At 44.9% G+C, this 22,309-nt stretch overlaps 6 protein-coding genes across 6 annotated transcripts in view; 5 read left to right on the plus strand and 1 right to left on the minus strand.

Annotated features, from left to right (window-relative positions):
- The first annotated feature begins 607 nt into the window (after positions 1 to 607).
- LOC128719831 (alpha-mannosidase 2) lies at positions 608 to 4,242 on the plus strand. The gene is made up of 4 exons (XM_053813469.1): positions 608 to 712; positions 785 to 2,868; positions 2,941 to 4,027; positions 4,096 to 4,242. Exons 1-4 carry the CDS (start codon positions 608 to 610, stop codon positions 4,240 to 4,242), a joined length of 3,423 nt encoding a protein of 1,140 aa, XP_053669444.1.
- A 1,097-nt stretch (positions 4,243 to 5,339) lies between these two features.
- Positions 5,340 to 7,971, plus strand: LOC128709588 (ionotropic receptor 40a). The gene is made up of 6 exons (XM_053804594.1): positions 5,340 to 5,412; positions 5,490 to 6,088; positions 6,163 to 6,916; positions 6,984 to 7,479; positions 7,551 to 7,807; positions 7,877 to 7,971. Exons 1-6 carry the CDS (start codon positions 5,340 to 5,342, stop codon positions 7,969 to 7,971), a joined length of 2,274 nt encoding a protein of 757 aa, XP_053660569.1.
- A 286-nt stretch (positions 7,972 to 8,257) lies between these two features.
- On the plus strand, positions 8,258 to 9,606 carry LOC128708594 (HSPB1-associated protein 1). Its single transcript, XM_053803572.1, has 3 exons — positions 8,258 to 8,989; positions 9,050 to 9,160; positions 9,223 to 9,606. Exons 1-3 carry the CDS (start codon positions 8,291 to 8,293, stop codon positions 9,604 to 9,606), a joined length of 1,194 nt encoding a protein of 397 aa, XP_053659547.1. The 5' UTR covers positions 8,258 to 8,290.
- Positions 9,607 to 10,682: 1,076 nt separating this feature from the next.
- On the plus strand, positions 10,683 to 12,698 carry LOC128708591 (cysteine protease ATG4C). Its single transcript, XM_053803570.1, has 4 exons — positions 10,683 to 11,691; positions 11,756 to 12,085; positions 12,151 to 12,347; positions 12,429 to 12,698. The coding sequence occupies exons 1-4, from the start codon at positions 10,683 to 10,685 to the stop codon at positions 12,696 to 12,698; spliced, it is 1,806 nt and encodes a 601-aa protein (XP_053659545.1).
- Positions 12,699 to 13,665: 967 nt separating this feature from the next.
- The window catches only part of LOC128709592 (RNA helicase aquarius), a 39,353-nt gene continuing 30,709 nt past the window's right edge, over positions 13,666 to 22,309 (plus strand). Inside the window, exons 1-2 of the mRNA XM_053804597.1 lie at positions 13,666 to 13,758; positions 13,841 to 14,659. Coding sequence (XP_053660572.1) covers positions 13,666 to 13,758; positions 13,841 to 14,659 — 912 coding nt within the window. The remainder of the gene's footprint in view (positions 13,759 to 13,840; positions 14,660 to 22,309) is intronic.
- Positions 15,893 to 19,377, minus strand: LOC128708593 (probable G-protein coupled receptor Mth-like 5). The gene is made up of 3 exons (XM_053803571.1): positions 19,209 to 19,377; positions 17,139 to 17,266; positions 15,893 to 17,056 (listed from the first exon to the last, which is right to left on the minus strand). The coding sequence occupies exons 1-3, from the start codon at positions 19,375 to 19,377 to the stop codon at positions 15,893 to 15,895; spliced, it is 1,461 nt and encodes a 486-aa protein (XP_053659546.1).

Raw genomic sequence — 22,309 nt, forward strand, 5'->3', positions numbered from 1 at the left:
ATATATAAAAGCATTGTGTGAGTTCCATGCTGACTTCTCACTGAAAACACACACCGTGGAACAACGAAACCAAAGTTGTAGCTTCCTGCGTACACCTGCGCCGTAGTGTTGTGTTGATGCTTGCCAGAATGACGTTCGGTTGACAGTGTGAGGAAAAAAAAAAACAATTCAAACACTTCTACATTTTGTGTAAATTGACTCCCCAGTGTTTTGCAAGATTAATTTTCCCAAAATTTAAGGTGTGTTTTATGCTTTCTGTGTTTCTATTTCACTGCAAAGAACCGTGGCACCGTAAAGATCTTTGTAACATCTCGGTTCAAATGGCCAGGTTATAAAAATGTGTTTCTGAACACGATTTACAAACAATGAAAGCAATTTGCTTGTTGTTATCGCTGCAGTACTTGCAGTAGCCACCGGGTCCAAAAGTAAAAAAATAGAACCGGTCCTAATATGGTGTTTGAGATAAGGCCACTCACTGCCGAACAATCGTTAAAGCTATTGTTTGATAAGACATGGTTCATATTTTACATTCTTTCTTCCTTCATTTCAGCCGCAACTCGATACCGGTGTTTACTGGCAACGGTGAAGTTGTTGATGACGTGCCAGGATGGTTCGGATACGAAGAAAATTCGCCTTCATTCTATGTGGCGTGACCGTTTTTCTGTTCCTAATACTTTATGTCGTACTGAACTACTCAGTTGCCGATCGGACTGTAAGTATGCGTTTGATACTAAGTGACGTCGATCGTGTTTTTACTATTTGCTGCCTTCATCTGTATTTTTAGCGCGTTCAAGATATAACGTACCTGGAGAGTAAAATAAAACAACTGGAGAATGGATTGAATAAGCACCACCAGGAGTTTGGCGATATTCGCAAGCAAATTGACACGATTCGTGGCGCAGTTGATGGTGGTGATGATGCGTATGCTGACAGCAAAATACTTGATAAGGCACCGCTGCTCGGTGACCGAGAGATGATGAAGGAATCGGTCATAAATGCGAACGGCGGTGGTGCCGGAACGTGTGCACTGCGAACGGACATTATTCCCCAGCCGGATGTGCAAATGTTGAAGCTATACGAGGAGGTATCGTTTGAAAATATTGATGGTGGCGTGTGGAAGCAAGGTTGGCAGATAAAATATCATCCCAGTGAGTGGAACAGCCACCATAAGCTGCACGTGTTTGTCGTTCCGCACAGCCATAATGATCCCGGTTGGATCCAAACGTTCGATGAGTATTACGAGCGCTCGACAAAGAACATTTTCGCAAATATGCTAAGACACTTGGACGAAAATGCGGGTTTGCGGTTCATTTGGGCGGAAATAAGCTACTTCGCGCAATGGTACGATAAGCTGGCAGCGGAACAGAAAGATACGGTTAAGCGATTGGTGAAGAACCACCAGCTAGAGTTTGTTACGGGCGGATGGGTAATGCCAGATGAGGCGAATGCGCACTGGTACTCGATGCTGTTGCAGCTTACCGAAGGCCAAACGTGGCTTAAAACGCGTCTCAACGTAACACCGGTGTCAAGCTGGTCGATCGATCCATTCGGACAATCGGCCACCATGCCGTTCATTTTGAAGCAGTCGGGGTTTGAGAATCTGCTCATTCAACGCACACATTACATCGTGAAGAAGAATCTGGCTCTCAAGAAGCATCTGGAATTCCGTTGGCGCCAGCTATGGGATACGCGGGGTGATACGGATCTTTTTACGCACATGATGCCATTTTATTCGTACGATGTGCCACACACGTGTGGTCCGGATCCGAAGATATGCTGCCAGTTCGATTTCAAACGTTTGCCGAGCATGGGTCTCAGCTGCCCTTGGCACGTACCGCCCCGTCCCATCAGCGATCAGAATGTGGCCGAACGGGCCGAGCTAATAGTGGACCAGTGGCGCAAAAAGTCCGTTCTGTACCGAACCAGAAATGTGCTTATTCCGCTCGGTGATGATTTTCGTTACACCACGAGCAGTGAGTGGGAAGCTCAGCGGGTCAATTTCGAGCGACTGTTTGACTACATCAACAACGAACCGTCGCTAAATGTGGAGGCAAAGTTTGCCACACTGCAGGACTATTTCGATGCGGTACGTGCCACCAGTGGTGCAAATGGAATGGAACAGTTTCCCTCGCTGACGGGCGATTTCTTCACATATGCCGACGTTAATCAGGATTATTGGAGCGGCTATTTTACGTCACGACCGTACCACAAACGGCAGGATAGGATTTTGCTACACTACATTCGTTCTGCTGAGATGCTGCATGCTTGGAATGTGTGGGAACCGGCGAGCGATTGGAAGCCGCTAGCGGACCGGTTGGAATATGCACGGCGGCAGCTGTCACTGTTCCAGCATCACGACGGCATCACCGGCACGGCAAAGGATCACGTTATGGAGGACTACGCCCAGCGCATGTCACGTGCGATCGAAGATTGTAAATTCGTTATGCAGCAGACGGTTTATCGAATGCTTACGAAACCCTCGGTTTATCATCCGGATCCGGCCTTCAGTTACCTCTCGATCGATGATTCCCGTACGGTCAATGGATGGATGGACAATGCACGACCGACCATCATACTGGGAGAAGAGCTACCGAGCAAGCAGGTGGTTCTGCATAACTCTCTTCCGTATACACGCTCGGAAGTGGTCGAGTTTTACGTGGCCAGTCCGTTCGTGATGGTTCTGGATGCAAGTGGAGGCACGGTACCGAGTCAAATCGCACCCGTGTGGTCGTGGCACACCCGTCCGGACGGTATAAGTCAACCGCAACCTTCAAATACTAAATATAGATTATTATTCCGCGCCAACGTTCCACCGTTGGGATTGAGTGTCTACACTATCAATTCTAGAAATAGCGCAGAGGAATCACTGTAAGTATATCATGGAAAAAAATGCTGGCCTTCAGCAGCATGCGATTACCTTTGATATGTATTTTCTTCCAGTGGCGTCACGTATACGAAAGCGATCATATTGTCCAAGTCTCCGTTCACCGTTAATCTGGCCGCAGGGTATCCGGAGGATATTGACCACGCATCACCGACGGAAATGTCTTTACGGTTTGAGGACGGCGGTTCAACAAGTGCTGCTTTTACGTCGAAGGGTTTACTGAAATCGCTCACGATCGAAAATAATCAGGCGACGGTGCCGGTGCACCTAGAATTCTATCGCTACGGTATGCAACTTAGCTCGGGCAAGAGCGGTGCATACCTTTTCCATCCGGCTGGCAACGCCACTCTGCTTACCTACGAGCAACCGATCGTGCTGGTCATGAAGGGTCCGCTAGAAACGAGCATTACCGCTGGTTTACCGTTTGCCGTACATCAAACGATTCTGCGGGACGATACTGTGGAAATTCGCAACTTGGTGGATATTGGCCACCGAGACAACACGGAAATAGTGATGCGTTTGCAGACAAATATCAACAGCGGTGCTACCTTCTACACCGATCTGAATGGTATGCAGATCATCAAACGCAAACGATTCCAGAAGCTTCCGATCCAGGCAAACTACTATCCCGTCCCGTCGAGTATGTTTATCGAGGATGACTTTTACCGCTTGACGTTGCTCGGCGGACAGCCACTCGGTGGTTCGTCGCTGAGCTCCGGTGAAATGGAAATCATGCAAGATCGTCGACTTACGCGTGATGATGATCGTGGGTTGGGTCAGGGTGTTCAGGATAACATGCCAGTGATGCACCTGTTCCGGTTGGTCCTGGAGTCGCGAGAATCGTGCACCAAACCGGATCCCGATTATCCGTCCGGTTTTCTAACACTTCCAGCCCATTCACAACTACAGAGCTTACTTCATCCGCTAGATAAACTGATCTACAACGAAAACTATTGGACGGGATTGCAAAAGGAAGGTTTTGGAGCGCGTCACGAACCGTTGGAACGGGGACTCGAAGTCGTTGCCATCCGTGAGTTACCCCACGTGAACTTTGGTAGGACATCAGGAGCATCACCTATTGGGTTGATTGTTCATCGGACCAATTTCGAAGACTGCGGGTCGGAGGCAAACATGGAAGGAATGGTAAGCATTAGGAAAATTAGCTGCGCAATTACAACGCTTTACTTGCAATGGGCTCTTTTGTTTTCCAGTTGAACATCAAGAAACTTCTCACCCTTGACGATGGACACGATATTTATTCATCTCGATTGACGTTGCTGAAACCCTTGGAAATGGTTCAATCGGATGACATTAGCCTCTGTCCAATGGATGCCAAAGCGTACATAGTAAAACGATAAACTTCTTATCAGGGCAGCAAGGACGTAAGAGAGGAATTATGGGAGCAAGGTGCAGGGGCAGCAGCTGCAAGTGTATAACCTCTTCGGGTTGTTCAGGTTATTGCGGATGGACCGCTTATCCTTATTGTGCAATAGCAACGATCTATATCCGATCACGCGCATGGCTAACGAAGAATCTGAATCCTTAAAGAAATCTGCTCCGTTTCTTTATGAATTGCGATTGTTAACCTCCTTTCCATTTCCCTTCTCAAAACGAAAACCACACACGTACAAGGCGTTATTTTTGCTAAGAATATCGCAAATTTCCTTATTTATGTAGGTTTTGTTTTCCAATTATAGATGTTAAAGGGACGATCGCCAGCAAGGCGATCAGCAAGTGTAAAGAAACACACTGCAATGTGTTAAAGTTTTGGTTGCTCCGTAACTACTGGTTACGCATTTTATGTGTGTGTGTGTGTGATATATATCATAGATAATGTTTATCGGGTGTATGAAAGCATAAGTATGGATGGGCCACATGCCCATCGTTTGCACTTTATGTCGCAGACTTTATCCAGGCGGTGTTCCGAACTTAACAATCAGTACGAATCACATTCGAACCAGGATCTGTTTGAACGAAGTACTATGTATACACAAACTATGCGCTGTAGATAATTAAATAAAGCTAAATAATACCATTGTACTTTGACTATGGTACATACATTTACACAGTATGTTTATTTTGGGAATAATTTGGGAGGCACGTTGTAAGCTCGTCGACCGTCGATAGTTCGTGAAGAATTGGGAAAGCCAACTATTATCCCTTAGATAGAATCCTGGGACCATCCATGCAGTTTGAAAGCTGGCTTAATTCTTTCTGTTACATTTTCTTCTTACACCATAGTGCCCAGCGAGGATGGTTCGGTTTCATAAACATTGTCATAATTGCAAACCTCACGCGCTAGATTGATTGATGGACACGCGTACATTGTAAGCTATTTTCTTGACGCGCCATGCAGTAAATAAGTAATGCTTCTTAAATGAAAATTCTACTCAATAACCGCACATGGCCATGGTATAAAAGTTAACGGTTCCCGCATACTTCCTCGCAGTGCAAAATGTTCGTGGATAGGAAGGAAAAGTACACACTTCTCGCACTTTTACTATTACGAGCGGCATTAGTGTACGGTGGTAAGTTTCCAGGATGGCTACTGTTCGACAAAAAAAAAAAAAATTGCACACAATTTTTACCTTGTAATATCCTCCAGCTCGTAGGAATCTTATTGCTCTGAATGAACGTTCCAATCAGTCCGGCATGATAAGAGGTATCTCGGAGATGGTAAACCTGTTAGCGCCCAAATCGTTAGTGATTTTGGTACAAAACGAAACAAAAATCGATCGGCTCGACAAGCTCACCGTAATGATCCATCATCATAACATACCCACCTGTGTCTATTACGATCTGGAACAGTACTTCAGTTTAATTGAGGAAAATCTCGAACAATCGCTGGAAATTACATCACTCATATTCTGCCATCCGGAAGACATGCTGCAGGACATTACCGACCGACGGTTGGCACATCGACTAAGTTTGTTCATCTTTTATTGGGGTGCTTCGCAACTGCCGGCTACGCTGAACCATAATCTGCTAAAGGAACCCTTCCGAGTGGCCATCATTACGAACCCAAGGCGCAATATCTTTCGGATATTTTACAATCAAGCCAAACCAAACAACCGTGGAGATATGGTGAGTGTAAACTGGTTCGATGGGAACGATATGACGTTCAAGCGGGTGCCACTGCTTCCCTCACCGACGGAGGTCTACAAGAACTTTGCAGGGCGCATTTTTAACATTCCGGTCATACACGTAAGCTACCGCTTTCTTAACTATGCTGAGATGAGCATGGCAAAATGATATAATTTAATTAAACTGCCAACTAGAAACCTCCATGGCATTTCATCGTTTATGGCAACGTGAGCGCCAACGCAGCTGAAATGACGAACGGTACCAACAGTGACGACGCCGTGGGATTCGAAATGGAGCTGGAAAAGAATGTGACGGTCGAAAGTGACGATACCTATTTCACGGTGAAAGGTGGACGCGATCATAACCTGATGCAGCTGATCGCGGAGCGGATGAATTTCAGCTTTCAGTACGTGGAACCACCCGAAAAGATCCAGGGTATAGCTCTCGGGTCGGAGGACAACGCTAGCTTTTCGGGCGCCCTTGGAATGCTCCAGCGCAGGGAGGTGGAGTTATATCTAGGGGACGTTGCTGTGACCTGGGAAAGGATGAAAGCGGTCGAGTTTTCTTTCTTTACGCTGGCCGACTCGGCGGCCTTTGTAACACACGCACCGCGGAAGCTGAACGAAGCGTTAGCTCTTGTGCGTCCATTTCAGATTACGGTTTGGCCACCGGTGATCATAACTATTTTGATTTCTGGACCCATACTATACATCATTATCTCCACGCCCTATCGATGGAGGTACGGCTGTAATGGAGTTAATTCACGGCACCGGAATCGCTATCAAACGTTCCGGCAGCGCAAACCAGCCTTTTACAACATGCGTTATATCGAGGAAATGAGCTACACACGTGTCGTGGCTCGGCGAACTTTCAGGACCAACGATGGTCAGGATTATCCAAGCTTAGACCGTTGCATATGGTATACGATCAACGTGTACTTAAGGCAATGTAGGTGTCTATGGGCAAATATGAAGAACAAATGCATGGATTAATCTGTGGGGTTCTTGTGTTTTAGCGGCCAACATTCCATTCGATGGTCATCTTGCGCGGTTCTTCTCGATCTTGCTTTGGCTGTGCGCTACCTACGTACTCGGAGACGTCTATTCGGCACAGCTAACGTCCCAGCTGGCACGCCCGGCACGCGAAAGCCCTATCAATACGCTCGGACGGTTAGAAAATCGCATGACACGTGATGGGTACGAGTTGTTGGTGGAACGCCAGAGTGCATTCCATGCTGCGCTGGTAAACTCTACCGGCGTATTACAACGGCTCTATCGACTGACACGACAACGATCGGTAAACGATTCCTTTCTGGTCAAATCCGTCGAGGAAGGCATACGTGTGTTGCAGAGTGATCCGAAGTACGCTGTCTTTGGAGGTCGAGAAACGTTATATTTCAACACCAAACGGTACGGTGCTAATCGGTTTCAGCTGAGCGAGAAGCTGTACACGCGCTATTCTGCTGTGGCCGTGCAGATAGGATGTCCGTTTTTGGACAGCTTGAACGAGGTGTATGTGTGCTTTTGTGCTGGGCAGACTGTGGGGAATTTATGAAATAATCTTCCTTATACTACTTTTCCAGCATCATGCACCTGTTCGAGGCAGGCATTGTGGAGAAGATAACCATAGCAGAATACGAGCAGATGTTCGGACGCCATAAGGGAGGCATTTCGCACTCGGAAGAAACTGTGCGCTCGACGAAATCTACCAACTCTGACTGTGACACAGACGGTACCGGGAACAAACGAAAGACGGATTCGAACGATAAACTGCAGCCAATGAATTTACGCATGTTGCAAGGCGCATTTCTGGTGCTAGCATGTGGTCACATGCTTGGAGGTGAGCTCAAATCATACAACAACTGAGGAGCTTTTTTTAAGCGAATATTTTGGTGCATCAATTTTGCAGGAGTTTGTCTGTTTATTGAAAGACACATTAAAATGATCAAGAGATGTGGGGAAATAATCGACCACATTGGTGTTAAGATTGCACAGTGGAAGTGATTCGCGTAAAATCCACAACGAATTTTCGGCGGAATAGAATAGCACTATTTTTGTTTAGTCTCCAACGATATTTTTCTTCGTGAGCTTCAATGTGCTCTTCATTTCTCAAATCGAGGATCTCTGTCCGTTACAACGGAAGAAGTTCAAAAAAGGTTACATCAAACGTTTGGATTAGCTCAAGACGTTAGCTTTGGCAGCAGCAGATGATTGTGGATGACATCAGTCTGATTGTTGTGTTTTGTTTGGAAACAAGCATAGGATCGACCGCCGGTTATTCATTCGTTTCCACAAACCAAAGCCCACGAACAAGGAGTAGCCAATGGATCCGGCCAAATTGAAAGAAATAGTTTTGAACGCAAAGCAACCGTATGTGCTGCACAACGTAAATCCTCAATGGTGCTGCTTTCAACAAACATTCGACGAGTGGTGTAAATCATTCGACGATGTACACCAAGATTCCGTACCATTCGATGAATGCTCGGTGAAGGGCGGTATTTACCCACAATGGGAATCTCAACGAACGAGGAGGGAGATGAAAATGGGTGACATTTGCAGAAGAGATACGCACCATAAAACTGAACGATGGAATTCCTTCAGTTATCGTAATATCGCACTGCTACCAGAACCCTGTCGTAAGGGAATCAATTTTGCATACTTCGGGTTTCCGGAGGTTGAAGACGACATAACTTTTTGGATTGGATCGGCACAGGCCCACACTCCCTGCCACTACGATACGTATGGGTGCAACATTGTGATGCAAATTTTTGGACGCAAATCTTGGACACTGTTGCCTCCGACAGCAAAGCTAACTCCAGTGCGGGTCCCATTTGAAGAATCAAGTGTGTATTGTGAGGAAAATTTTTACAGTCCCGCATCTTACAGCCCGTTTGCGAAGGTGGAGAATGACGTGTATCATACGGTGTTGGAGCCCGGAATGGCATTGATTGTACCTCCGAAATGGTGGCACTACGTGGAAACGTTAGAGCCAGCTCTTAATTTCAACACGTGGCTTAGTTTGGTACGTAAAGAGGGTCTAGATAAGTGGTGGATTTTAAAATGGGTTTCTTTTAAACTGTAGGAAACGGATGTCGATTCTCTTATCTCGGAATGCATCACCAAGCTATTGCTTCAAGATTTGTGTGACGGGGTGGCCGACAATATTAAGAGTCATATTATAAACCCGAATGAGGTACATCCCACTGTGGCACCTTTCGAACCAACCGCAAACTAATTCTTATCTGTCTCCAACAGGACCTATTAACTTCAACAAGCAGCATGAGGCAATCGTACGATATTTTGAACTATTTGCTTGATCAAAAGCGTAACAACAAACAGCAATGTACAGAGCCAAAGCGTTATCCTAGTAACTACCTATCCAACGATGCCTTCGAAAGATTAATAGAAGAATGTAAATACTTTATTCAGCCGGTTGAAAAGCTACAGCAATGTGGATTTTTTGACATTATCAGTACCAATCATTCTCGATACGATTCATCTCAAAATGATGGTTACTTCGCAGGGTTAACCCCTGACGAAACTGAGCTAGTGGCTAGATTACGAAAGTTGGTAAACATGTCTTGTAAAAGCGATGTAGTGAAGTTAATAGAAAATGTCTTGTTGGAAAATAGAAGTTGATATAAAACTACAGTACAGTTGATATAAAACTACAGTACAGTACATATAAAACTGAGTACAGTGTTTGTAATAGTAAAATTTCCTCCTTAATTTGTTGGATCCGTTTGTTACATGTATAAATTTTTTTGTTTAAAATTGCATTTCAGGCAACTTTTACCAGTAAAGATATTTAAATTCTTTTAAAAATTGTACAAAATATAAAATACAACTTCCGCATTTCGATTTTGCAAACGGTACAAACAAAGTACAAATCATGTGAATGTTCTATCAGGGGATAGCAACCAGCGCCAATTGTGCGATCTGACTGCAGACTCCAGTTGAAAAACAAAACATGGCAGCTGTACGCGATTTGCTGCTTGTGGCAAACTCAAGCATTCCAATCTACGAATGGGAAGAAATGAAGACTTACATAAAAGCAAGATTTTTTAAACAGAATTGTTGAATCTTTCGGAATGTTGCTCCAAATTCGATCTAAAAATTTTCCCTCCGCAAGGTCACCCTGTTTTGTTGTGACGTTTATCTATTGTGACATTTTCTAACAAATGTCAACAGTGCTAAGAGAGAATGGAAACAATTTAGATGTTTTTTTGCTGTTTTTCATCGTAAACTAGAAAAACATCTACGCAAGGGAAATGTACTAAGCGTGAATTCTTTCTTCTGAAACGGAACAAGAACGAGCGTGAGCGGTTTCATCGATCGAGCTAAAGCGTAGCGCGATTTTCTGGCTGGTGGTGATACACGAAACGAATGCCAAGTGGGTGTGTGTAGTGGAGATCAGCTTTGGGGATTTTGCCAATGGTAATTTCATGGCCATTTGTTTGCATTCCGTCACCTGATAGGAAAGCAATTGTGCTTCGCTGAAGGTAGAAACGAGCCGAGCTGAGCTATCTTATTCACGCGCAGGAATAATTGAGACAAACGGTGACAAGGTTGTGAGTAAAACGGTGATTTCCTAGTTGTTTTTTTCTGTGCTTGGAGCGATTTAATTGCAAAATCACCTGCCAGTTCTACATAGTTTCACGCAATTGGATACACACAGTTTGAACGGGATAGCGAACACTCCCATCGGAAAGACGATGAACTACGACGTGCTGTTAAATCGTACCGGATTCAACAAGCTGACGATAACACCGCAGCACTTCCGGAGCGTTTCCGAAGGTGATTCGCGGCACCGTGACCAGCAGCAGATTGCTGTTCAAGGGAACGATGGAACGAAAACACCTGGAAGGAAAATTTCACTGCCACCACATGCACACCGCCATGAAACCGTTTCCGCCTCGTGCAGTCCGATGCGAGGTGGTCCCTCTTCGAACCAACCTGCAGGTGGTCCGGGTGAAGAGTTTAAGGGTAAGGTGGAGTCGAAACTGTTAACCATGTGGAACAACATGAAGTTCGGTTGGAGCTATAAAATGAAGACCAATTTTTCGAAAGAGCAACCTTTGTGGCTGCTGGGTCGATGCTATCACCAGAAAGTTACACCCGGACCATCAATGGAAAGCTCGGTAGAGCTCGGCACGTCCGGCCCGGATGGTCAGCTGATGATACTGCAGAACGTATACTTGGCCGAAGGATCCAACTCACCACCGGAGGAAACGGGTACCGACGCCATTGAGGACAGCAGTCCGGAAGCGATCATAGAGGAGGAAGGAATTGAAGCGTTCCGAAGGGATTTTATATCGCGTATTTGGATGACGTACCGGCGAGAGTTTCAAACGATGGACGATTCGAACTATACCTCCGATTGTGGCTGGGGTTGCATGATACGAAGTGGACAAATGCTGCTAGCGCAGGGTTTGGTGGCACATTTTCTTGGCCGCAGTTGGCGCTGGGACGTGTCGATGTTTACGGTATACGAGGAGAGTATACACAGGAAGGTGATCCGTTGGTTCGGAGACACGTCTTCGAAGACGAGTCCCTTCTCCATACACACGCTGGTGGCGTTGGGGAAGGAATCGGGCAAAAAGCCTGGCGATTGGTACGGCCCGGGAGCGGTAGCACATTTGTTACGGCAGGCGGTACGTTTGGCAGCACAGGAAATTACCGATTTGGATGGAGTAAACGTTTACGTTGCTCAGGATTGCGCTGGTGAGTGAGAATCGTTTCGATACGATGGAACGGAGCAGTAATCTTAACATTTTTCGGGTTTTAGTTTACATACAGGACATTCTTGACGAGTGCACGGTTTCGGCACCACCGCCTGTAGCGCCTTGGCAACAAAAGTGTATGGCGGGAAGTAGTAGAACCACAACAAACTCACCCAATGTGGCTAAGAGCGGTAATTCTCCCAGTGCAGATGTTGATGATGAAGAGCAATCCGCTCACTGGAAGTCATTAATTTTGCTTGTACCACTTCGGCTCGGTACTGATAAGCTAAATCCCATTTATAACGAATGCCTTAAGGCGATGCTAAGTTTGGACTACTGCATCGGCATTATTGGCGGAAGACCGAAGCACTCGTTGTACTTTGTTGGATATCAAGGTAAGGCTCTAAGGATATAGGCTGATTTGCAGCAGAATTTCACCGTATGATGTTTTCTTTTGTAGAGGACAAACTAATACATCTTGATCCGCACTACTGCCAAGATATGGTCGACGTGAATCAGGAAAACTTTCCAGTCGCCTCGTTTCACTGTAAATCACCGCGTAAGATGAAGCTTAGCAAAATGGATCCTAGCTGTTGCATTGGCTTTTACTGTGAAACGAAGAGGGACTTTTATAAGTTTATCGACAGCGTTAAACCGGTGAGTGTTGAGCGTTTTAAGTGTGGCTGCAGTAAAATCTTATTTATCCTGCATTTTTCGTTTGTTTTATGGTTGTTTTAGTTTTTAATTCCCGTTCATCAAAGCAATCAAGAAACAGGATTTGCGAACCCATCCGGATCATCGACCAGTTCCGTCAGCTACCCGATGTTTGTGTTTTGTCGTGGGAAAAGTAGCGAGCAGCGAGCCGATCTGCCAGGACAACAGCCTCAACATTCTCACCCGACGGCTTATCGATCACCTCCAACGGCTATACCACAGCAAATGGTCGCAGGAAACGATGACGACGATGACGAAGAAGAAGATGAGGCGATAGAGTTCGTCATTCTATAACAACACGTTCGAGCGAAAGGTACTAATGCGATTCATAAAGCTATATATGTTTAGCCGACGATTGGTGGAACCTTGTCATCAAACCGGATCAGCTGCATAACATTCATTCTGCCTGTTCTATATAGCAACATTCCACCCAGGCAATCAAATGTGTATAATATCTGTTGGATTTGGCACAACAAGAGCCACCCGGTGACCATGCATGAAACACAGGTTTCAGTTCGTCCGAAGGGCAAGAAAAGTAATGTTCTAGAGATCTAGAGAGCAAATAATGGATTACCGTAGAAAAATGTACTTATATTGTGATTGTATCGCTTAAGATGGATGGAATCGTGCAAATTGCTCCGTTGGTCAACGAGAACTACATTACTCTATGCAGACTGGTACTCCGCTTACATATTGCAAAGAAGTAAACAAATATCTGTACCATAGGTATGTTATTACATTTAGTTATGGATGATTTTATTTATTATGCAATGCATGTTTTGCGCGCTTGGTTTACTTTCGATTAGAGTTAAGAGTAATATTTTATGTTCGTACTTACTACCGATTGAGAGGTGCATGAACATATGCATACCCAAATATTGTACCGTGTAGGGATAGAAGATTTTTTACATATAAAATAAATATAAAGATTAATCGTAAAGTGGAAAACGAATGGCTTCTTCAATGTATTAATTTATAAATTTGAAAAACATTGAACAAAAATTCGGTTGACCATTTCGAGAATGTCTGCCACGCCACTGTTCGAAGGATAATCGTAGGAAACCGTGTTAACCGCCACCTACCGGGAATGGAACTAACTGCACAGCTGTCAAATAGCGAGAACGAATTTGTTTGAGCACCGTTTGTTTTGGTACGGTGTTTAGGTACGGACGCGCTTTTAAAAATCTTCTTATTCAGCCGGCCGGTTGTTCGCGATTCGAGTGAAATATTGTTTGACTTTGCGCGTTGTGTAGCGTTTAAGATGGCGCCACAAGATGAAAACCAATCGCAGGATAAACCCGTCCCAAAGGGTGCGATCACAATTTCGCAAATAAATGCAGACGAAATAACTTTCGTAAGTACACGCGGGTTTGGTTATCATCTTCAAAAAAATCGCAATACTAATGCTGGGGTTTTCACTCTCTCCCTTATCCTAGCTTGCGAACCGATTTTGGGCGCCGGATACAGCAAACGAACACGAAGCGTACAATCCTCAGATCATAGAAGATATCTATCGGAAAGAGATATGCGATACGCGTCATTCGCTGCGCCGGATCATGATGCTGGAGTTTAGCCAGTACCTGGAGAACTATCTGTGGCCTAACTTTGACGGGGAAGGTGCAAGTCATGCCCATCTTATGTCGGTAGTGGCGATGGTGAATGAAAAGTTCCGTGAAAAGGTGGAAGTGTGGAAAGTGTTCGAGAAAAATGGCGAGCTGTTTGTGAAATTTTTCCAGCGCGTGCTGGAAGCGTGCATTGAAGGGTGTCCCGTGATACCGGGTACAATGCGCGAACAGACGGCATTGCTGGTGTTTTTGAACCATTGTTTTAACAGCATGGAGGTGGAAATATGTCGGAATCAGGCGAAGCGTCTTGTTTCGTTAGCTATGTGGGCCTGTCTGCAGCCGAGGCGGCGCGAACAGGAACTGCACCAAATCCCGGAATGGCGCAAATTTTGGAAAAAGCTCCAAAAAAGGGATAAACCGGAGCTGAGAGAAAAGCTTCATTGGGAGCGTCATTTTTTGCAGAATCTAATGATCAAATTCATACGCATTCTTGAGACCATTCCGGCGGATGGTCCGGTGTGTGAGGAAACGGTGCGTTACTGTGAACGGTTCATAGAGTTTTTAATCGATCTGGAAGCGCTATTGCCGACTAGAAGATTCTTCAACACCGTCATGGACGACTGTCACGTTGTCGTACGTTGTTCCTTATCGTCGTTGGTCCGTCGCGAAGAAGGAAATCTGTTTGCTCAGGTGAGTGGAGTTTATTTATTTCTACTGTTGCATTCAATGCGAATCGTTTAAATAAGCAATAACGGCCGGAAGATTTGTTTATTCAACGTAATGTAATAGGAGGGAGGACATAAGCCTTTTCTAATATTCTGCCCAGCAGTGTGTACCAATTTTTTTAGACATTCTAGGTTTTATTGTTTTAAACAAGTGGGTTGTTGGTGCAGACAAAGAAGGAAAAAACGTAACATCAACATACTCCTTTACGGTTGGAATTGAACGTTCAATTCAATTCAATTTGCCGAATGATAAACTTGGCCATCTTTACTCGTTTGTATCGAAAAGTGGTGATTTTAATGAGACAAGCAAGATAAGCTATAGATTAGAACTTTATAATGAAAAATTTAATGATACTCATTTCATTGTAGTTGGAAGTCTATTCAGCTAGTACACAGTATTGTTAATTAAACGAGTACAACGGCAACGCCACTTATTTTACAATCCGTTTTATTTGCTAAAACCACATATTCACCTTCTGTTGCATGCAGCTAGCTCTGTTGAACCTTAAATGTATATTTTCAATGCCAAAAAAGCGGTAAGACACTGTCGGTTGTGTTGAAGTACAACTGCGCACCAATTACATTTTAAAATTAGCTTACAATTTAATGTTTTTTTTTACAAATATTTTGTTCTTCACTTACTATCTACACGGAGCAAGGTGCAAGGAGCATATCGCAAGATTATACATCTGATGAATGTTTTTCCACAGAGCAGTTTCACGTTTGCCTTCGAGCGGAAAACTGATGCTATTTGTTCGTTTTGCTGCACTTTCTGACTAATATAGCAGTGCCCAATCATATCATTGCGCGTATGAACTATGACTATATTTGCTGCTTATTGTTAGCTGTTGAAGGCTGGAATTTGGAAGCATATTCGGCCTGAGATTCTGTTCGTTTTTTCGTTCGTCCGACTCTGTAAAATCCTTTCGAATGTTTCACTTTAGTGTACAAAAACATTTGACCTGGTGCTGAGCCGATGGACGGTACAATAGATGCAATGAATATCAATGTCTTGGCGACTGGTCATTGAGAGCCTTCTGTGTGCACATAATATCAAATGGAGTTTTCCTGGTTCTGAGGATCGTGCTAACAGCTGTAGCTACCATATGTTTAGGATGAAATCGAATAATACAACACGACTGGATAGTCACCTGGATGGATCGATGCACGTCTTTTTTTTCTTTTCAAAATACTAATATTAGTAATCACCACCGTTCATGTAAGTCATCTCGTCACCCCACTCGGTCGTTTGGGGTGCTTGGTCACGGAAGCATGATTTCACAAGGAACGTTACATGCTTTTGGCGCAACACACAAATATAGAGGATGCAGGGTGCCTGCAGCGCATTGGCAATGATGTGCATGTAGAGCAACCCGTCAAAATGCAACCACGAGAGAATGAGAAACAGCCAAGCGATACTCATTGTGGCAAAGATGAGTGTGAACATAACGAAGCTACAGCGTAGCTTATGATGAATTCGTCCGTACGTGTGCATCCGATTGATGAAGCGTAACGTAGTGACGAAGAAGAAAATGTTCACTATAATAATAAACGCAATCGGGGTGAAGAACACGGCTATACCTAGCCAGCTGATATTGTCCTGCCCTTCGAAAAAGCTTTCTCTTCCGAGATGGTGAGTGGTTTCGGTGCCACTGTTGCCGGTGCTACTGCCCGGGAGATCGAGAAAGAAATGTGCAAACACTGCGATTGCTGCCATCGTGCCGGTACATCCCCAGGCATATCCCGAATACCAACAGTACTTTCGACCATCGCTAACGCGCAAGAAAACGTTACGCGTGCGGAACATCTTCCAGATGTAGTAACCCATCGCATTTAGCCAGAAGAATGCACCGAGCAGGCTGACGTAGAAGAACAGATCCGCTATGAGGAAGCTCACATGGTTGCTGAACTCGGTGAAGATGCGTACCAGATCGGCCGCCTGGCTCACGATCAGACACATCGTGATCGTTGTCACCATGTTGCCGACGAGATCGCGCAGCGTTGGCAGCACAAAGTAAATGATCGCTACTATCAGCAGAATGATCATGGCCAAACCGTGGCAAATCGGGTTGATGATCTTGCGCAACATCACGTCACTGTCGGTCCAGTGGATCTCTTGCTTCGGGGAGCACACCTTCGCTATCAAACCCTCCATCAGTTTTCCACCCTCACCGCCGCTGCCGATAGCACGATCCATACAGTAAAGCCCCTGCGCGAAGTCGTGCTGTAGCAGCGGCCCGTTAGTGTCGCCGATGTAGTCCTCATCGAGATAGCTGTCAACGCTACCCTGCTCGGTGCTGTGATGGCGCAGACTAAGGTGCCGCAGCTGACCATCCGGAAAGAGAATCAATTTGTCATAGCTCTGAAAGGTGTGGAAAAGTGAAGAATTGTAGTAAAGAAATAATATTGCATCACCGTTCGGAAATGGGGAAAGCGATACTTACGTCGTGGTATTCGTAGACGTCGAACTTCTGCTTGGTGCCACAGTCTGGCAGTCCAATGACGAAACGATAATTGTCGACCTGCACGTTCCGTTCGCCTTTCCGACCGATGAACTCTGGTTTCCACACGGCTGTAAAGAGAGGGCAAAACGGGGGTAACATGAATTTGATGAAAAATGGCCCTCTTGGACGTGGTACGTTATAAAGCCTTGTCCTCGCAATTTTGTTCTGTCACGTACGTCGTAGTGTGTCGATTCCAATTGTACAGGTGTGGAGGTCAGGTGTTCTATATATATATATATATATATATATATATTGCAGCAATCAACTCCCTGGTGACTGCACTTGAGTTGCACAATTGAATGTTGTGATGTTGTTATCTTTTTTTCTATCGTGTTGTTTGCTTCGTATCATACAATCCTCACGTCCCGGTAGGGAACCGTAAGTAGCACACCAATTTTCTTCCTTCACAGCACAGCATCTGCCCGGCGTGTAAAGGAATGGAAAGAATTTTTCTAGCTCAAAACAAGTAAAAGCGTATCGCTTTTCTTTCGTGTACGCTACACAAGTGAACTCTTGGGAGTATTCGTCCATAAAAAGGCACACAATCGCCGGTTTCGCCGGTATGTTTTCAAAACCCGGAAACGATAGTGGCACCGAAAGCAATCATGTTCCCGTTAGTGAGCAGGATGAAATGGAATTTCGATTAAGCTACCGCTTGGTATGTGATCAGGCCTTTAAAACATTACAGATTTGCTAGAGCATTTTATCCGGCAATCGGTTGCTTTAGCCAATTGGTGGCATTTGGATATGTGTCATAACAATAAGGCACAGGAGGGCCGCGATAGGCCAGAACTAGCCATTCCTTTCGACGCAGTGCGCTTGATTTTATTCCTTTTTTGTTTGAAGTATGATTGAAATCCGGGTATAAATCATACTCACATCACTAAAGCCATTATTGGCATTGGTGTTATTGATGGAAGAACGACCGATTAGGTTCATGGCACACCGATATTACGCATCTGTGTATTGCCACTCTCCGAAGATAGCGCTCTCAGACGACACAAAATCAATTGCGAAAGAAGGCGAACGAAGGCGTGGATGCTGATGATACGACGGTTGCAGGAAAAACTCCTTGATCTTTTCCAAATGGTTATTATGGTACTTGGTACTTATACCACCCAAACGTAGGTATCTATTTATTTTGTTAAACTGACGACAGAAAAAAAACACTTCTTAAGGATTATGACAAGTACCACCCCATACCCCAACAAAAGTATGAGAGAGACGACTTTCTCTTTAAGATTTTAAAACTTTAATAATGTTAAAAAAGCCTAGTCTTTTGGGAACTCATCGAATACACTACCATCAATTTCAAACATTTAAACTCCCATATCCTAATCCCTAATTCTTTCATCTCTTCTCTACGAAGAGTAGATAGAACGAAGCAAAACGGAAAGACCCTTGGCCTGTTCTTCGATGAGTTTGGGCGTATCGTTTATCGCTAACAACCGATACCGGTTCGAAACATTATTGAATTTATTTCGATTGTCGGAATGAAAGGAAAAAAAAACCTCCAAACCTCAAGCTCCACTTCGAAGTGAGGTGCTGTTATTGCATAAATACAGTTTGAGCTTCGCGTGTGATTATGGCGGCGGGGAACAACTTCGCCCACTTTTTATTCATTGCAATAAAGGTACGGTTCAATATTTTGCTTCAAAATTCGTTGAGTGCGATAGTTTGTATGCAAACAGAAACCATCGCTTAGTGGAGCGATATCACGTACCTTGTTACCAAAACCGGTAAATAACATTATGCTGTGAAACGTTATTTCAGCTTCTTGCTAATTTTACCAACGTTTTTGAATTTAAAATTGCTCGTTGTTGAAACAAACGTCGTCTTGCGAATCCCAAAATCCTCGAAAATGGTTGGGCCGGTTTTAAAAACTAATTAGTTAGCGCCATTACTGTGCGAGTTCAATCGTCGGACCCGGTTCTTTTTCCAAAACATCTGTTCTGTTCTGTGTTGTGTTGTCTGTGGAAGTGTTTCCGTAGCTTCAGTGGTACCACTTACTTGCATTGACCGTGGCGGCGACGGTACACTTTTCATCGTACATGACCTCAAACTTCTCGCAGCATTTGTTTATCCGTACCGGTGAGGTTGTCGTCGAATGGGTAAACCCAATTACGGAAAGGACGATAATTGCAACGGCGGTTCTGGTTGATGTTGGCATCTTTAGCATCTTGCGACCAAGCGGTGGGACACTAGAGACACACCCTCCCTTGTGAGGGTTATGTGAGGGAAGTTTTCTGAGATTCACGTCGTCCTCGGCGTTGTCGTTGTGTGGGAGATTATGTGTTGCTGTATTGGTCTTTTGTCACTAGCAGAGTGTTGAACAATTGCCGCCACGTCTGGTGAAGGATGATATGGTGGTATGTGGGGTAGGAACATTCAAAACGAGAACGAGTTGCATTTAGTGCTAGCTGTTGCTGCAGTGCATCGTTATTATTTGCTGCGCCGTTGCGGGTGTTGTTGTTTATTGTTTTTATAGAGACTTTGAGCTGGGCTGATCCGTTGTGGGTGTTGTTCTACAAGTAAAGAAAGTGAAACAAATCATTAGAAATTTGTACAATAATCGATAACTTTAATCTGGACACTGCTGCCCCATTTGTTAGATGAAATATGGGGATTTTTCTACCACACTTCAGAAACATTAATGTTCGTTCATAATTCACAGCAAAGATTATGGATCTCTCATTCTCATTGGACCTTTGCGAGCTCGTTACTACCACACCATGTGTATGGATCGTAGATCTTCTTTTCAGCGATCAGCTACACAGATATATGCTGGGGGAGAAAGGGGAAAAACACAGCGGACAGCTCATTAAACACATGTACCCACGAGCACATAAATTCCAAGCGCATACACAAACATATGCAGCCATAGTACACGGGATACCACACATCCCCATTTCCTATAGCAAGAAGACTGAGCCTTTTCTGCCTTTTCACCGGTTATACCGCATAATGTGTGCGCGTGCCATAGACGACCGGGGAAGAGCTTCAGACATTTCTCATTTATTTATGCTGACACTGAGACCAACTTGCAAGGCGAATGAAAAATTAAGAAGAAAAAACATGCGAAGAGAGAGAAGAAGGTTCTTTAACAGACAGCAGCTACCGGTTGCCGCTGTGCATCACGCATCACATCCACAACCCACGGCAGGATGTGTTGCTCCGTTACAACGGCAAGGCAGCAGGGGGCCGCTCGCTGCCTCTTGTGGTTTGTGGTGCGCTAAAGTAGATGGGATGGGTCGCGTGTGATGCCCGCGCAAACACACTGCCCCCAACGATCCACCTCCGTCCCACCAGGGAGATACAAATTGAGATCATTACAGAATAAGTGATTCACATTATCATCGCCATCAAAATAAGATGTGGTTTTATGGCAAAACCCCGTGAGTTGTGGGCGATTGGTGATGGTGTGGCGAAAGGATTACACACATTTAGCTTCGCGGAATCGCAGCAAGTCCCCAATATATCTCGTGCCGTTCCTCGATCTACCAATTGAAGCGAAAGGTTATCGTGATTGTTTCGCCGAATTTGCTAACGAGGATATGTTTGTAGAATATGTGGCTAACAGCATCGCCACGTTCGATCGACTCGGAATCGAAACGCGCAAATGATGGAACATCTTCTAATTGCTTGGAGCCGTTTGAATCCCAAGGAGATCCTTATTGGAGGATGCAAAATACAATTGCAGCTGTAGCTTGTACTCCTGTGTATTGATTGTAACGTTGTGTTGGATTGTGTGATGTAGCGGCTTGCGGATGCTGTTTGACTTTCGGTTGGGTTTGTTAACATTAGCCGCACGCTGACGAATGGTTTATGACACACGTTGTGTCTTTAGGTTATGCTGCTCGTTCGGTTCGCAAACACATGCTCCACAATGGCGTGATTGACGCGAATCAACGCGTCCGTGTGCGGTTTGTGCGCCTTATATAAATGAGTACCCTAGTCAACGGATCGTGGCAACCCTGGAATGGGGTTGGTTCTTGGTTGAGGACCATTCGCGTGTCCCGTTTCTATCCGTGGTTGATTTGACGTTTTGTTGGTTGCGTAGTACTCACGCTAGTAGAAGTACGCCGTGGGAGATGCTTCGGACACTTGAATATCTTAAAGGGAAAAGGAATAACTTATTTATGGCCCAGTACGGATGGAACCGTTGTAGTCCTTTCCCAAATGGCACTCCTGGAAGCTTTTGTATTGTGGTGGTATACAATTAATTATGGGTTTCATTTTTCAACGGGAAGCCCATTTCTGTAATTCGATGATAGTGCTTATCGCCCATGGGTTTCTGGTCCCTGGACACCAGAATTTGTTTATTATGCTCTTCACATCAGAAACACAACATTGTGCGACCCGTTAAAGGAAGCGATGAGAGCAAATAAAATAAAGATATAAATCGATGCAGCTCAAAAGTTATTGGGTGAGGGTGCTCACAGTACCGGCCAGTGAGTGTGCTGTTTTTTTTTTGGCAAGATATTCTTAGTTAGGTCTGTTATTTATACCACACTCCAAACATGGAATCAGTGCACCGTCAGCCCCCTTCGAAATATTGTCCCAACTCCGAACGCACATTTCAGACACCGTCCGGTCTTTGGGAACGTTGCGCTGTTGCTGGTGGCCGGCCGGTTCTCTTAATTTTCCATTTTTTATGTGTTTGTGGTCCTCCTACCAACCGCACGGTCCGGTAGCATCTTGAAGATATTTTCGCATTCCTCTTTTATCTTGCCAATATACGGGCGGCGTACTTGATGCGGTCTCCTTCGGGTTGAATGGTTTGGTGGATCCTCTTTGCGACGGAAGATGCGTACGTGATGATAAGAACGCGCCGATGTCGTCGACGATCGAAACGTGGGTCCGGCGACAATACACCAGAAGAAGGAACCGTTTGTCGACGCCTTTCGTGAACGTGGTGCGGATGTTTGGAGACGTTTAAAGCGGGTGGATGATGTGGTAAAGGACGAGAGAGAGAGTGGACAATGTTAATCGAACCTTTTTCCCAGCGGTCTTGGGGAATTCCGTCCATCCTGCGGGTCCCGGACGGTGTGTCTCATTCCCGATAAGGTACCAAAGACAAGTAGCAACTCCTGGCTGCTGCGGGAAACGAG

This window comes from Anopheles marshallii, chromosome 2, assembly GCF_943734725.1.
Source record: "Anopheles marshallii chromosome 2, idAnoMarsDA_429_01, whole genome shotgun sequence".
Taxonomy (NCBI): Eukaryota; Metazoa; Arthropoda; class Insecta; order Diptera; family Culicidae; genus Anopheles; species Anopheles marshallii.

Coding starts and splice junctions, on each gene's coding strand:
- LOC128709588 (XM_053804594.1), top strand. CDS start 5,340: ATGTTCGTGGATAGGAAGGAAAAGTACACACTTCTCGCACTTTTACTA. Junction 7,480..7,550: donor TTGGACAGCTTGAACGAGGT/GTATGTGTGCTT, acceptor CTACTTTTCCAG/CATCATGCACCTGTTCGAGG. Junction 7,808..7,876: donor ATGTGGTCACATGCTTGGAG/GTGAGCTCAAAT, acceptor TCAATTTTGCAG/GAGTTTGTCTGTTTATTGAA.
- LOC128708594 (XM_053803572.1), top strand. CDS start 8,291: ATGGATCCGGCCAAATTGAAAGAAATAGTTTTGAACGCAAAGCAACCG. Junction 8,990..9,049: donor TCAACACGTGGCTTAGTTTG/GTACGTAAAGAG, acceptor TTTAAACTGTAG/GAAACGGATGTCGATTCTCT. Junction 9,161..9,222: donor ATATTATAAACCCGAATGAG/GTACATCCCACT, acceptor TGTCTCCAACAG/GACCTATTAACTTCAACAAG.
- LOC128708593 (XM_053803571.1), bottom strand. CDS start 19,377: ATGCTAAAGATGCCAACATCAACCAGAACCGCCGTTGCAATTATCGTC. Junction 17,267..19,208: donor CGCCGCCACGGTCAATGCAA/GTAAGTGGTACC, acceptor CTCTCTTTACAG/CCGTGTGGAAACCAGAGTTC. Junction 17,057..17,138: donor ACGTCTACGAATACCACGAC/GTAAGTATCGCT, acceptor CACACCTTTCAG/AGCTATGACAAATTGATTCT.
- LOC128719831 (XM_053813469.1), top strand. CDS start 608: ATGGTTCGGATACGAAGAAAATTCGCCTTCATTCTATGTGGCGTGACC. Junction 2,869..2,940: donor AATAGCGCAGAGGAATCACT/GTAAGTATATCA, acceptor ATTTTCTTCCAG/TGGCGTCACGTATACGAAAG. Junction 4,028..4,095: donor AGGCAAACATGGAAGGAATG/GTAAGCATTAGG, acceptor TTTGTTTTCCAG/TTGAACATCAAGAAACTTCT.
- LOC128708591 (XM_053803570.1), top strand. CDS start 10,683: ATGAACTACGACGTGCTGTTAAATCGTACCGGATTCAACAAGCTGACG. Junction 12,086..12,150: donor GTACTTTGTTGGATATCAAG/GTAAGGCTCTAA, acceptor TTTCTTTTGTAG/AGGACAAACTAATACATCTT. Junction 12,348..12,428: donor TTATCGACAGCGTTAAACCG/GTGAGTGTTGAG, acceptor TGGTTGTTTTAG/TTTTTAATTCCCGTTCATCA.